A 16,538-nucleotide genomic window follows, 5' to 3' on the forward strand; every position below is an offset into this window, starting at 1 on the left:
CAGCCCAGCAGTTCCTTGAATGGTTAAACCAAGTTACCTTATAATTCATCATTCTGCTCCTGGGTATCTACCCAAGAGAAGTGAAAACAAAAGTCCACCCAAAAACTTTCTCAAATGTTTTCTCAAATATTTTGGCCTTATAAAAGCCAAGAGGTAGAAAAACTGCAGAGGAATATCAACTGGATAGATAAGATTTTTTTAAATGTGCTATAGTTATACAATGGGATATTACATAGCTATTTTTAAAAAATCAAGTACTGATACATACTGTATCCTGGAGGAATCTTGAAAACATGATGCTAAGTGAAAGAATGGAAACTTAAGAATGAACAGTGTTTATTCAGTTAAGTTAGTATCACAGGCCGAAGGGAGAGGCTGGGGAAGCTGTCAGGGCCTGGTCTGATCAGATTTGAAAGCCTTGTTAAGGATTTGGCTTTTAACAGTCATAAAAAGCTAATGAGGAGTTTTTAAGTAGAAGAGTGACCAGGCATGAAATAAAATGGTATTGAAGTCAGGGAAGGTCGTTTTTTGTTTTGGTTTGTTTTTAAGGAACTGAACATAAGCAAAGAAGAGGGATGGTATTTGTGATTCAAAAGAATAGAATTGATGGCTTACAGTCCCAGAAAAGGTGGAGAACTCACTAGAGATGTAAGACTGTGGTTGTTGTTTTTCTTCATTTAAGTTGGGGTTCTCCAGTAAGGAGGAGCCTCATAAAAATCAAAACAGATCTACCATATGATCCAGTAATCCCACTGTGGGTGTCTATCCAAAGGAAATGAAATTAAAATATCAGATGTGGAGAAAAAGTACACTCATACATTGCTGGTGGGGCTGCAAATTAGTGCAGCCACTCTGGAAAGCAGTGTGGAGATTCCTTAGAAAACTTGGAATGGAACCACCGTTTGACCCAGCTATCCCACTCCTCAGCCTATACCCAAAGGACTTAAAATCAGCATACCACAGAGATACAGCCACAACAATGTTCATAGCTGGTTAATTCACAGTAGCCAAATTGTGGAACCAACCTAGATGCCCTTCAATTGATGAATGGATAAAGAAACTTTTATATATATATAAAACTTTTATATATATATATATATATATTCACCATGGAATATTACTTAGCCATAAAGAATAGTAAAATTATGGCATTTGCAGGCAAATGGATGCAGTTGGAGAATATCATGCTAAGTGAGATAAGCCAATCTCAAAAAACCAAAGGACGAATGATCTCACTGATAAGCGGATGATGACACATATAGGGAGTGGGAAGGGGGCAAGAATGGAGGCAGGAGGGACTCTATAGAGGGATAAGGGGGGGGAGGGGGGAGAAAAAAATAGCAGAATGAATCAAAAACTATTACCCTAGGTAAATGTATGATTACACAAATGGTATGCCTGTGCTTCATGTACAGAGAAACAAGATGTATCCCATTTGTTTACAATAAAAATGAATTTTAAAAAAGAAATTAACGTATCAGAGAGATACCTGCCTATGTTTATTGCAGCGCTATTTACAGTAGCCAAGATGTGGATCATCCTAGGTGTCCATCATTGGATGGATGGATAAGGAAAATTTGGTGTATATACACAGTGGAACATTATTCAGCTGTAAAAAAGAATGAAATTCTGTTGTTTATGGCACAATGTGTGGAACTCAAGGACATTATTTTAAGTGAAATAAGGCAGACAAAGAAAAACGAATGCCATATGTTCTCTGAAATACCGTATGTTCTCTCTTATAAACTAAGAGTTACCTCAGAGTAGAAAAGAGTTGATAGTGATTTTAACAGCTCAGAAGAGTGGCAGGTAAGGGAGATGGAGTTGGATAATGGGCACCGAAACACAGAGCGGAGGAATCAGTTCTAGTGTTCCACAGCCTAGTTCAGTGACTGTAGTGCACAAGTGTATGCTTTAAGAACTGGAAGAGGAAAGCCCAAAGGCCCCCCACACAAGGCAATAAGGAGAGGGAGAGCTAACCCTTGGATTCATCAGTCCATAGGTGTGCACGGGTTGAGATATCACTGTGACCCATAAGCATGTACGATTATTGTGTTAATTTTAACAAATGAGAAAACAGAAAAAGTAAACTGGGTTTCTGTACTCAGACCACCTTGGAATATATTTGTTCATGAACAGAAATTTAAAGATTTTAATATGTAACTAAAGGCAAGAATACAAAGACTTCCAGTGCTATTGGCTGACAGAATCAGCACTCAGAAGTCTTGTTTGGTTGGGGTGACAGTGGTAAAGAGGGCAAATGTTTTGCACAAGTACCAAATGGAGTGTGTGCTTGACTTGAGAGCATTTTTTTTTTTTTTTTGGTGAGGATACAAATCACCTTTTGGGTTTTGTTGACTTTCAGCTCAGCATGAGCCAATAGTTTGAACTAGCTTCTATAATAAATCCGTAATATCCAGCATGAGGGAGTATGCCAGTCAGATTGTTGAGAATGTTGCCAGGAGTTCGGGGTGCCCGCGCTGGGAGGAGTGTGGGCAGGAGCAGGCCACCCCAGCTGGAGACTGAAAGGCTTGCCTGTGAGAGTAGTTGAAGGACCTGGTCTGCCTAGAATGAGACCCTCAGAGAGAGGGGATGAAGAAACAGACTGTCCTAGAGAGGACATGGAATTAAGGGGCATAATCGTCTCTTTAACTTGTAGAGAGACAACAAGTTAAAGAGGGGTAGAAACAAGGAAGACAACCTCTGATCTCTATAAGGTTAAATTTTTTCCCCTGAAATCAGAACTGTTTCAAAATGGAATGGTTGCTTTGTAAACTAATGAGATTCCTAAGAAGGAATTATAATTAAAACAGATTTTATTGCTATGTCTGTAAGAACAATCTAGAATTGTTGAATGATATATTTGAAGATTAATATAAAAAATGAATATGCCTAGCCTTTTAAATCCTAAGATTTGGGTCTGTGTGGTTATTCTGTCTGTCCGCAGCAGCACAGAAGCTGTCATTATGCAGTTGATGCTGATTTACTTCTGAGAAAGAATGGAAGCCACTGCTGACTTGTGTCTGATCTTAGATTCCCTGGATTTCACCCTCCTTTTGATTTCAAATGCAGTTATTTTCATCTTTCTTAATATTGATATCCTTCCTCATTCTTCTGTAAGTGGTGAGAATGATCAGGGGTTTATGAAAAAGGGGTCTATTTTTCATGATCCCTGATCAACAATCAGAATTACAACAAATTAAAAGATCTAATGGACTTTAATTTGAGATGCTACAATGGGATGGCACTCCATGCTATAAATCTGAGTGTTCCAGCTGAACTGAGCAGAGGAGGTGGGCTTTCTAGACAGAAAAGGTCTGGAGAAAGCAGAAAGAGGGAACAAAAATTGGATTGATCTTTTCAAAGTTACTTTCCTTATAGGTTTAAAACAGAGGGGGCTTTCCTGTCATTCTGGCTCCGGAAACTAAGCTCCTTCTGACTGGTTGCTGTGAATCTCCTGTTTTGGGGGAAACCTGGTCCATTTCAGAGTTTGATTACATGGCACTTAGTACAAGTGACTCCATTCTGGTTTGGTCTGGCCTACTGGGGCTTAGTGCAGGAGGCTAGTACAACGAAGAAAATAGACTTTGAGGGTTGAAAAGATGTTCAATTGCTATGTCCACCACCCTTGGATTTATTAGCTTCAGGGGAGTCAGTAGGTGTTTTTAAATACTCATATCTTGAATTCCAAAGGTCAGAGTGCTTTTCAAGGAGGAAAATTTGAGAGTGTACTTAGATGATAGAGAAATGTAATGAAGAGTTTTGCTTCATGAAGTACATGGATATTTTCTTCACTTTGGTTTTGAGAAAAATTTGATTGTTACTTTTGGTTAGAGAGAATTATATAATCTGTTATTTTGTTGACGACCTACTTTGTATTTTATCTTTTTAGGTGAAAGGCCTTGTGAAACAGCATATAGACTCATTTAACTATTTCATTAATGTAGAGGTAAGCATCAGATCTTAGGCACAGACATAAGCCAAGAATTAGTTGGAAGCCAGAGTATAGTTCCTAATGTTGTGCTTTCCATCACAGATAAAGAAGATAATGAAAGCCAATGAAAAAGTTACAAGTGATGCTGACCCCATGTGGTACTTAAAGTAAGGAAACGACTATGAGTGTACTATTTTGATTGGTTGAACATTTTTTAAAGTGAACATAGTGGCTGTCAAAACTCTTAGAAAATTATTTTCAGTCTGTTTAGTAAGGTAATGACAAAGTGCTCAAGTTTAATTTTTAGTTGGCAAACTAAACAAGTAGAGTTGCGATTGAGAAGTTACCGAGACTATCTAGATTTTAACTATTTTAAACAAACTTTTATTTTGAAATAATTTTATAATAGAAAACTTGCAAAATAGTACAGAGTTCCCATATGTTCTTTACCCAACTTCCATTAATACATTTTACATAACCATAGTGCATTTATTGAAACCAGAAGGTTGGCATTGATTCATTGCTATCAACTAGTCTGTGTACCTTATTTGATTTTTTCCCACCAATGTCTTATTTCCATGGCAGGAATCAATCTAGGGCCCCATGTTATGTTTAGTTGTCTTGTCTTGTCTCTTCAGTTTGCAGTAGTCTTGGTGTTTCTTGACTTTTTGACTTGACACTTTTGAACAATCTGGTAAGTGTTTGCAGAAAGTCTTTAACTTGGTTTTGTTTGGTATTTGCTCATGATTAGATCAGTTATACATTTTTGGCAATATCACGACAATGTTTGTGTCATTTTCACTGATTCATATTGAGATACAGATGTCAATATATTTTATTATCGATTTTAACTTTGTTCACTTGATTAAATGGTATCTTCCTGGTTTGCCCGCCATAAAGTTACTGTTTTTATTTTTGCAATTAATAAGTATCTTATGGGGAGATCCTTTGAAATAATGCAGATATCTTATTTCTCATCATATTTTCACTAATTTTAGTATACATTGATGGTTGGTGAGACTAACTGTAACAGTTATTATTGTGGTGTAATGGTGAATCTCTGTTTCCATCTTTTCATCTGTTTTCTCTTCCCTCATCGTCTTCCTGTGTATTAACTGATACCAGTTTGGACTTATGGATATTTGTTTTATTCTCCTGGTCTAATCCAGTACTCTTGTGCTGTTGCTCACCCTGTCTCTGCTTTGGCCATAGCACATCTTTCAAGGTGACTCCTTGCCTCTGTTGTTTTACCTGACTGTTTACTTTCTGGCATCATGAGATATGATATTGGTCTGATATTGTCCCTCTCCCAGCCTGGAAATCTAGCCTTTGTTCAAGGAACCCTGGTTCCTTTTATTGGAAAATAGTATTTATTTTATAAATAGCATTTATAAAACAGTATTTATAAAATAATATTTATAAATATATGAACACTTAGGTCTCATAGGTCAGAGTTAGGAAATATACATATGTCCACAATTTACACATGCACATTTGCATTTCTGTATCCTGTTCATTTTTGCATATCTTAAAAACCATGCAGACTGATATCTCTGATACCAATCCAACACTACAAGACTGATTATAATCTTCTCCCTTTCCTAATTTGTAACTTCTGTCTCAGTAAGAAACCTTTCATTATCTACAATTTTTTTATTTTTTAAAATCACAGACTATACATAAAGTAATTTCACAATTATTAACTTATACCTTTGTAAGATAGGGCACCACATTTGCAGGTCTTCTTTTTTGTCTTTAGGTTTATAGTAGCCAATCAAAATGCTGTTTTCCAAAGTTCTTTAGGTTACTGGCTCTTTCCCACCCCTTCAGTGTAGTTATGCTCTTCTTTCATGATACAGTTAGATTTCTGTTCTATTTTGAGTTCCCCTATATCCTGGTTGATTTTACTTATGCCTTTTGGGGTGAGGTTGTATGAACCATTGTTATGATGAGTTAGACCTGTACAAAAAGTATTTCAGAAAATTGGTGCTTCCCTTCTAGTTCTTTCCACCCTGGTCCCAACTGCTCCCTGCTTTATCCTTCCTGTGTTTATTTTGTATCAATGAACATGTATTTTTCCCTCTTATGTTCTCTTATTTGAATCATAGGTACTTTTTTTGTACTTTGCTTTTTTCATCGTGTATCATTTTTATGGAGCTATATTTTCAGTATTCATGTGAAGAAATTTACAGTTTTTTAAAAGATAGTTAGATAGTATTTTCCCTCATTTTTAAAACTATATGTCTATCACTTCAAGAAAATGTTTAATTATAATTTTTAATTTGTTACCTTTAGCAAGGTAGGGATTTGTCAAAACATAATCCTCATATTTGTGAGGAAAATAGCTTCTTTTTTATTTTAATGTGTTCTTTGGAGAAGTATAATATATAATGGAATAATCTGCTTTTCAGATATCTTAATATCTATGTTGGGCTTCCTGATGTTGAAGAAAGCTTCAATGTAACTAGACCAGTGTCTCCTCATGAGGTAATTATAAATATTACTTTAATTGAACTTGTTTGCTTTGACTCAAAGACTCTGCAATCTTAAAAGAGTACTTAAAAACAGGTTTTTTTTGTTTTGTTTTGTTTGTTTTTTTAAAAACTCTTCTGACACAGAGATAACCGAAGTAAATAAGCACTTGTGTACAGGTTGAAAATTCCTAATCTGGGAACCCAGAATTCAAAACTGAACATGCCAGTGCTCACCTGGTAGTCTGCAAATATTTCAAAATATGAAAAAAAAAAATCAGAAATTTCTAGTTTTTTGGATTTTGTGTAATTTTGGGTAAGGGATAGTCAACCTGTACTATGCTATGTTAGGAAATAATCCTGTACTGTTCATTTTGTCTTTTAGTCCTGATAAGCATGCACTGTTGTATGACTGCCCCGTTTGTATCCTGTGTCTGAGCTCTTTGGCAGTCACCCCACCACCACCCAGCCACTACGCCTCATGTGCTGTGCTCTTCATCACAGGGTCCCTCACCTGGCACTCCTTTGAAAGTCGGCCAGGCGTTGTGATAGGCAGAAGAGACCAAGATCTAGGAACTCGTAGTCTTACAGGAGAGATCCATGAGAAGAAAATTGAAATACAGTGGCTTTAATAGGACTGAGACAAGGACTTATAGAAAGGCAGGCCCATTTACTGACTTTCAATATTCTCTAGATTTCTCTTCAGATTCCTCCATTTAGGATCCATTATTAGGAAATGATTTTGGAAAGAATATGAACTTTGTAGATTCATCTGGTTTGTATTCAAGTAAAACTAAAATAGCAATTGGGAAATATAGTACAGGGATCTTTATTAAAGAACAAATAAGGTGTTCAGCATGATTGTCTAAGCAATATTAGATAGTATGATCAAGTAACCAGACATTCTGTATTGGCAAATTTTGGTCTTATATAGACACCAAGCATTTATTGAACATTTATTCTGTGCCTAAATATTGAAAAAAGAAGTGAGATACAATATCTTTCCTCACTTCTATGGAGAGATTAAAATAATGAAACACATGAAACCAAACTGCCGTTGGTCTGACCTGAAGCAGGAGGCTTGACCTAGTTACTATAACTATATAAACAATTTCAGTCATAGAAATACTAATATTTAAAAGTCTCAAACACTGTTGTAAAAGCTGTAAGTTTAAATCTAACTACATTTTGTTTAGTAGAAGCCAGAGAGAGGATTTAGCATCATGAATGATATGGTTGATACTCAAGAGAAATTCTCTTTTTGAAACTACAACCATCAGTATAACAGAGAAGTCATCAGATTTGGATGTGGTTTCCTTACGTCTGGTCATGGCTCAGACAAGACATCATGTAGCTTGTCACTGACCTGTCAAAATAAAAAGCATAGGGAAGCAGTATCTAAAATCCCACAGATGGTTCCAGAATTATTAGAATGGTTCAGTGAGTGATTTGTGCATAACATATCTCTTGGTAAGGAGTTAGTGTATTTGGAGAATATTTAAATATGGTTTAAATTTGTATGCGTGTGTTTATATATTGTTCGCACTATATTTACTGGTTGTGAACTGTTTCAAACAGTACATCCAGTCACATCGATTACTTTCCATGGATTTACTTTGTAAGGAACAATCACTGCATGATGATACAGGAGCAGGCTGGTGATAACTCCAGATCAGTGAGAAGAAAATCAGTACCAGACTTATTGTTTCATCTCTGGGCTGGCAGAACCAGGGATGCTGTTGCAACATCTGGATCAATGCATGATGTCAGGACAGGGACTATGGCTCAGAGCAACAGCTCTTGAGTAGCATGTGTGAGCCTGGGTTCAGTCCCTAGCACCACAAAACAAAACAAAACAAAACATACATGATTCCATCCACCTCACAGAAAAAGTATGCTGATAACTCTGTTCTCTAAGGCAGCACGTTGAACAGCTTAGTGAAAGATCAGAGTTCACTGAGGGCCACAGTGCTACTAGGGTTAGAATTCTGAAGAGGTCAGAACCCATTCTTTTTCAGAAAGGAGGAACAGTAATTCTCTGATTCTATTTTCCAGTGCCGTTTGAGGGACATGACCTATTCTGCCCCCATTACGGTGGATATTGAGTACACCCGGGGCAGCCAAAGGATCATCCGAAATGCCTTGCCCATTGGCAGGTAAGAAATGAATCCCATATTGCAGCCACACTACCTCAATTCCAGCCCCATGATATGACCTTGAGCAGGTTGTGAAGTGTGTGTGTGCGTGTGTGTTTTGTTTTGTTTTTTGTTTTTTTGTTTTTGCTTTATTTCCTCATCTGAAATATGTAGGAAATGGTACCTATTTATGGGGTTGTTCTGTGGATCTGATGAGCCAACACTTGTAAGACATGTAGAGAAATGCCAAGCTGAGTTGTGGAACTTTTTGAGTAAAGTTGAGGAAAACGCTTCCCTTTCCTCCTTTAACCCCAACTGTCAGGGAACATTAGATAAGATAGCATTTCACTGAACTCTCTTGGGCTGATCATCTTGGTGGATCCTGTGTAGATTTAAATTTAGTTTTTCTGTAAATTTAACTTTCTACCATGTAGAAGTATTTAAAGGAGAAGTCACTTATTTGCCCAGAACAAGTTTGGAAATAATAATAAGAGAGATCATCAGCTACCATTTTGGAAATCTACTTTTTCTAATTAGGAAAATGTATTGATTCTCTTGTAGAAATGAACGAAATCCACATTGTTGTGAGTTTAATAATATTAGACTTTAAACTTAGTCCACATAATTTCTATTCAAGTGTTTTTCCCTCCTCAGAAGTGCTAAGAGCTTCATAAACATCCATTTGTTCAACAAAGAATGTACCAATTGCCTGTCACTTGTCATGCTGGGTTCTCAGGTGAAAAGAACATAAAAAAGTCAGCCCCTGTGTCTACATACATTCACTTGTAGCTTCCAGGGAAGGCGGGCATCAGTAATAAGAGCACCAGGGCGAGTCCTGTGACAGGGAAGTCCTTAACAAACCCTGTAGTTGTAGTCAGTTTTTTGCTGCTATGACTGAAGGACCCGACCAGAACAGTTGTAAAGGAGGAAAGATTTATTTAGGAGCTCATGATTTTAGAGTCTCAGTCCATGGACAGCTGGTTCCATTCCTTAGGCCCTGAGTTGTGGAAGAACTTCATGGTTCTACTCTTCTAGAGTGTGGCAGAGGGAACCAGCTCACACCATGATCAGGAAGCAGAGAGACTCCACTGGCCAGATACAAATATATACCCAAAGTCACGCCGCAATTCCCGCCTTCTCCAGCCACACTCTGCCACTTCACTTACCACTCAGTTAATCCCTATCGGGATTAAATCACTGATTGGGTTAAGACTTTTATAGCCCAATCATTTCTCCTCTGAACCTTCTTGCACTGTCTCACATGTGAGTTTTTGGGGGACACCTCACATGCAAACCATAACATTGTCCTCATGCTTTCTTTCAAGGTGAATGTTCTGCATCAGATGTTCTTATGTACTATTGGATATGTTGTCAAAGTCAGTGCAATATGTCTGTATCATTTCTGACTTCATTCTTCAGTTAGGAAAATAAATATGGATATTAAAATGTTAATCTGTGTTTTAGCAGGACTGTTGATCAGTGTGAACCAGTTAAATCTTGACCTAGTCCCACTCCTAACTTAGCTTTTGCAGTTGTTTCTTCTGGTGGTTGCTACACCTCTAAATCTATAAGTTCTTTATTTCCTACATCAACTTGAGAGAGTATTTATTGACTCCTAACATGGAAGATGTGGCTGTGCTTACCTTTGTCATCAAGTTTCTCCATTCCTCCTCATTTTGCTGCTGTTTTTAATTCTTTTGGTTACGTGGTAAATTTAATATTCTCATCTTTATTTCATATTTTATGACTTTAATCAGTGCCTTGATTTTTTTTATAGAATATTATTTTCATTTTCTTACCATTACGATTTCTTTTTAACCAATTAGTTACTTAGAATATGTTTTAAATTTCCAAATTGGTGCTTTATGTCCAGTTTTTTTTTTTTTTTTTTTCATTTTTAAAATTTGTTCTAATTAGTTTTACATGACAGTAGAATGTATTTTGACACACTGTACAGGAATGGAGCATAACTTCTCATTCTCTTGTACATGGTGCCGAGTCACACCAGTAATGTAATCATACATGTATATAGGGTAATGATGTCTATCTCATTCTACTGTCCTTTATACCCCCACCATCTCTCCCCTCCCCTTACTCCTCTCTGTACAATCCAAAGGTCCTTCATTTTTTCCTAACCCCCCACCTGCCACTATGGATCAGTAGCCACTTGTCAGAGAACACATTTGACCTTTGGTTTTGGGGGGTTGGCTTACTTTCACTTAGCATGATATTCTCTAGTTCCATCCATTTACTTGCAAATGCCATAATTTCATTCTTCTTTAAAGCTGAGTAATATTCCATTATGTATATGTACCACAATTTCTTTATCCATTCTTCTTTTGAAGGGCTTGAAAGTCTTTTTCCATAAATGGTTTGTGTGTGTTTGGAAACAGGTTATTCTCTAGTTGTTTTGTGCCATTGTCTGTTTTTCTTTTAGATCAAGCTTGTTAATTGTGTTGTTTAGATGTTATGTATTTTTATTATTTTTGTTTATTTTATCATTATTAGGATAGAGAAGTATGTTAAAATCTCCCACTGTGATGTTGGATTTCTCCATTCCTCCCTGTGTTTTTGTGTAATTTTCTTTATCTCTTACCATATTTTTCCCTTTAATTTTATTTAATCTTATTATAGCCATATCTACTTTTTTTAGTCATTTTCCTATTAAATCGTTTTCTAAAAATTTCATTTTAATCTTTTATATGTTCTCAGGTTTTTGGTTTACTTGAAGTAAGATGCATATATCTAGGTTTTTTAAAACAATTTGTCTTGAGAGTTTATATTTACTCTATGTACATATGTATATATATGCACAGGTATATAAGTACGTATGTATTTGGATATATTTTTATCAACTTATTCTGCACTTTAAATCTGTTAAACTTTTCATTATGTTTCTGTTTTTTTCCCCCTTTTCTCTTTTGGGTGAATAAATGGTGTTTTACTTACTGTTCCCCAACTAATTAAAAATTGATATACAGTATTTCTTGTTGTTTTTGTTCACCTTAGAAATTTTGAAATGTGTACTTAATAAAGTTTGAAAATAATCTCCTTTATTCTCCTGGAAAGAACAAAAATCTTAGAAAACTTCTACTTGGATCAAATCAGTCTTGACTTTACATGCTTTTGATATGCCAACTTTTATTTCTATCTGGTTTTGTTTTTTTTTAAACCCCTAAATTAGAAATTATTGTTCTTACAATGTTAATATTCATTTATATCTGTATACATTATTTTGTATTTTCTTTGTTCCCGATACATTTTTTTGTCGAACTTTCTTTCAGAGTTTATTTTCCATCTTCCAAAGATGATGACTTAAAAGAATGACCAAGTTTAGATTACATCCCTCAGTACTTTGAATGTATTCCTTTACTGTCACTTTTTAATCATTGTTGTGAAGTCACCTGTCAGTCTAATCAGCCTTCCATTGTAGTAACCTGCCTTTTCTTCTGCCTGGGTTTTAAGTCTTGTTTGATGTATTGTGAGGATTTATGGTTTCTGTGTTTTCTCTTGAATCAGACCCCCTCCAACTAGAAGTCTGACTAGATGCATGTTAGACCTTCTTTGTTCTCCCCTGACTCTAAAACTCCCCTTCTTGTCTTCCATCTCTTAATCTTTCTGAAATACATTCTTGATAATTTCTCTTTCTAATTCAGTAATTTTTGTATTCATATGTGTCAAATCTATTATTAGTCATCCTATTCCTAGAGTTTTAGATGAATGATGAAACTCAGTAATGCTAAGATGTTTTAATTTTTTTGAAAGCACCTAGTTAGTTTTGATAGTCTGTTGTCCTTATATTTAATATTCTGAGTAACTACTGATAGTGTTATTCTGAGTAACTACTTATAGTCACTGTTCTTGTGAGTGAGGAGTCGCTGTCATTTCTGACTTTTACTAACACCAGTATGCTCAATTTAAGCCAAGTGTTTGAGGTTTTATTTTCTGTGGTAGAAAAGTAGTGTCCTGAGAAAATCCTTCATTTCCTGTGACTCTTTCATGTATGATATTATTTCCTCTGCCTTCTCTAACATAGTGCACAGAAATGCAGAATGCTTAGGGACGTGTGCACATTTTGTATTTTTCGCAACTTTTGCCAGTGACAATCTGAACATGATATTTTCTTTCGTTTTATTTTAAATAGGATGCCCATAATGCTTCGAAGTTCAAATTGTGTTCTTACAGGGAAAACACCAGCAGAATTTGCCAAACTGAATGAATGTCCATTAGACCCAGGTATGTGTAATACCTTGAATTTACCCTCTTTCGTTTTTCTTTTTCTTTGTTCTGCTGTAGCTGTTGTTTAACATTTTCCTTGAAACAAGATCAGTCTTTCTGCCTTACAGTGAACATATTGTATAAAATCATGTTCACAAAACATCTGGAAAATTGACTCCAACTTTATTCTCTTAGTCTATATTTCTAAAAATATACCTTTCCCTCTTTTGTTTTAGATTTAAAATTTTAATACCCCAACTTCTGACTCAATGCCATTGTTCATTAGTCTTTGCTTTCTACCTGTGCTCCGTGTTTTCTTTGGGGATACTTAAAATTCAAGAATAATTTCCCTATATTACTTGTGTAGGCTGGTCGGAAAAGATTCCAGTGGCTCACTTTAAGCTGTTTTAAATACTACAGAGGAGGAAAAAGTTGGAAGTCTTTTTTGTTGTTGTTTAAATTTTTTAAAATTATATTTTGTACTTATTTTTAGGCAATTTCTTTGGTGAAGTTTCAAACGGAACACTTAAGAGAAAGTTGTCTTAATACCTTAGCTCACATTTCACACGGACTTATTTTAATTTATAGTCACTTTAATTCCCATAGAGTTGCATTGATTTGGAATCCTAGAAGGTTTGGGAAGAACATGGTTTTACTAGACTAACAAAGTGTTCCAGAAGTCAAATGTACTGTCTTGTTTTACTTATATCTGCAGGTGAAATGAAGTTTTACTCAATCTACTCTGAATTGTGTGCAGAAAACTAAAGTATAATATTATGAGTTTGTCTAAGATATTATCTAGTAAATCTGATCTTCATCTACTATAATCACTGATTTGTTAGAAAAATTGGAACAAAGTTCAGTTTATGTTGAAGACTTTGTTACTTCTGTGCTTAAGGAGTCTGAAGATAATTTAAAGGATTTCCTTTTTCATTTACCTGCTCCATATGTCAGAGGTTGGTAATGTAGACAACAATAAGCGATATCCTGTGTCCTTAAGAAGGGTATCATCTTGTGAATCGTCTGTATGAAGTCATGTGCTGACACTGTCATCGGTCCAGCGTAAAACAGTATCGGCAGCCCCTTCTGGTTAAGTGGTCACCTGTGCCACAGAGCACTGGAGAGGCGATCTCTAGTCAGGAGCTCCCACTACTATTCAGCCACACTAGCTGAGGAAGAGGTGGTAAAACTTTCCTTGTTTCCTCTGGGCAGGTGGCTACTTCATTGTTAAAGGAGTTGAAAAAGTCATTCTTATCCAAGAGCAGCTATCGAAGAACAGAATCATTGTGGAGGCGGATAGGAAAGGGGCCGTGGGAGCTTCCGTTACCAGGTATGGGAAGCTGAGATAGTTCTGTTCAAGTATGTTGATAATTCCTAAATACCAGGTGGCTGTCATCCTATATGGAGGCTGTCAGTATTTCTCTCAGTAACAGGTATTGTGATTTTTAAATTATCATTCACTTTATTGTGTAACTCTGTAATTATAGAGTATTGATTTTATGTTTTGGATACTGGGGTTGAACCCAGGTGTGCTCAACCACTGAGCCACATCCCCAGCACTTTTTATTTTATTTACTTACTTTTTATTTTGAGACAGTGTCTTGCTAAGTTACTTAGTGCCTTGCTAAGTTGCTGAGGCTGGTCTTGAATTTGCCATCCTTCTGTAATTCCAGTGACTCAGCCTTCTGAGTCACTGGAATTACAGGTGTGTAACCCAACTAGGATGTTGATTTTAAAATGTCAATGATGAGAATGTGAGATATTATTTGAAAGCTGACTATTTTATTTAAGTTGGATTTTCTATTAATTTAGAGCATGAAAGAAATTTGTATAAAACAACAGAAGTACTCCAGTTTTTCTTGATCCTTTTCATTCTGACCATGTACATTTATATTCCTACATTGTTATAAGCAGAGGCCATTTTATGTTTAGTGTCTAGTGAATCATAAACCTAATTTTGTAGACCAACCTCGTTCACAGTGTACTTATTTTCTACAACAGCATGCCTTAAATCATTTCTGTAACCTCTTTTCTGTGGTTTATTCATGTCTTCACTTTTCTTTCTGATAGAAAGGCAGCTAACGGTAATGATAGTGTATTGACCACTTACTAGGAGCCAGGCAGTGTCCTAGGTACTTTATGTGTTTTATTTAATTGTCACTGCAGTCCTTTAAGATTAAGTGGTATCATCTCCATTTTATAGCTGAGTAACAAGCCCTGAGCTCACCTTGATTATTGGAAGTAGTCAGCAATTGAATCCAGATGTAATAATTCTACAACCTTTATCTTTCTACTGTACACAGATTTGGAGCCAGTCTGAATTTGAATCCCAAAGGCGCATTTCTGACTGATACTGGAGTGGGCAGTTTCTTAGATTGTCTTGGTTTCCTTCTATGTGATTTAGAGAAAGCACTTCTAAATAAGTTATTATGTAGAAGATTAGAGCTCATATATGCAGAGTGGGTCGTGGTGCATAGTATGTTGTAGGTGATGAGTATGTGTTACTTTTGTGGTTCAATAGAGCTTGAACAGAACTTCATTAAGAATTTTAAAACTAACCAGCGTAGTACTAGAAGGAAAATTCTTAGGGTTGGGTTTTTTGGTTTGTTTTTTTTGACCTTTTTTTTGGCTTCAGGAATGTGGATAAGTCTTATTGGAGTATTAATTTAAAGCCCATGTATTTCCTCTTATTTCTACTTGTAGCTTTTCTGTATGGTCTAAGCCCATTTTTAGTTTTTTGTCTCTTTAGTACATAAAATTGGTATTGAATATATGCCCTCCAGTGGATAAAGTAAGTCAGCTGAAGTTAAAGTGAAGTAGGTCAGAAGGCGATCGTCACTGATTTACCCATGAAGTTTCTACCCTAATCTCAAAGCTAAAGAAACAGTTTTGTTTTTCCCAATCCCCTGTTCCACCACCAAAAAAAAAAAAAAAGGAAAGAAAAAAAGAATCGTAGTGTTTTCAGATTAAACCTGGCTGATGGACGCTCATTACTGTTGCAGTTGATGTTAGTGAGGATGTGGTGTAACCAACCTGTGTTTATGTCCAGCTCCACCCATGAGAAGAAAAGTAGGACCAACATGGCTGTGAAGCAGGGGCGGTTTTACCTGAGGCATAACACTTTGTCCGAGGATATACCCATTGTCATCATATTTAAGGTAAGACTGCCCCCTCTTCTGAAAACTAAAAAGAATTTTTTCTCTATTTTCATAGCTAAATAGAAGTTTGGAAGGTAAGGAATTCTAGGAGTAGAGGGGTTTGTGGTATAGATAATCTGATGGTCATATGATTCATCTTAAATTGAAAGTAAGACTGAGCTTCATATATCATTTTAAAAATCTACAGTGCATATTGTTTTACATTTAGCTCTTTTTTCTAACTTAATTTTTTTTTAATGTGGGTAACATAATTTATTTAACCAGTTCTCATTCAGTGGACATATACATCTCTTGTTATTACACAACTGCAGTAATATCATGTCATACATGAGCAAAGATATCTAAATTCCCAGCAATGGAGTTTTCTAGGTCAAAGAGCATGAAACTAGACACAGTGGTACATACCTGGAGTCCGGGCTGCTTGGGAGACTGAGGCAGGAGGCTCACAAGCTCAAGGCCAGTGTGTGTATCGCAAGGAGACCCTGTTTCAAATTTTAAAAAAAGACTATGGGCCCAGTTTTTTGTTTTTTTTTTTTTTCTTTTTTTTTTTTTTTTCCCCCCTCTTAGGCTTCTAGATTCTTGTGAATTTTTGCATAAACACCAACCTTCATTCTATAATTAG

General features: G+C 36.0%; 1 protein-coding gene across 5 annotated transcripts in view; it reads left to right on the forward strand.

The window, feature by feature from the left end:
* Nucleotides 1–16,538, forward strand: part of POLR3B (RNA polymerase III subunit B) — a 126,586-nt gene that overhangs the window by 8,292 nt on the left and 101,756 nt on the right. For all 5 annotated transcript variants that reach the window (XM_079143077.1, XM_079143079.1, XM_079143078.1 and 2 more), the window contains 7 exons: nucleotides 3,893–3,949; nucleotides 4,037–4,101; nucleotides 6,346–6,421; nucleotides 8,461–8,561; nucleotides 12,685–12,776; nucleotides 13,971–14,088; nucleotides 15,808–15,916. In XM_079143077.1, coding sequence (XP_078999203.1) covers nucleotides 3,893–3,949; nucleotides 4,037–4,101; nucleotides 6,346–6,421; nucleotides 8,461–8,561; nucleotides 12,685–12,776; nucleotides 13,971–14,088; nucleotides 15,808–15,916 — 618 coding nt within the window. The remainder of the gene's footprint in view (nucleotides 1–3,892; nucleotides 3,950–4,036; nucleotides 4,102–6,345; nucleotides 6,422–8,460; nucleotides 8,562–12,684; nucleotides 12,777–13,970; nucleotides 14,089–15,807; nucleotides 15,917–16,538) is intronic.

Source organism: Sciurus vulgaris, assembly GCF_902686455.1.
Source record: "Sciurus vulgaris genome assembly, chromosome: 5".
Taxonomy (NCBI): domain Eukaryota; kingdom Metazoa; phylum Chordata; class Mammalia; order Rodentia; family Sciuridae; genus Sciurus; species Sciurus vulgaris.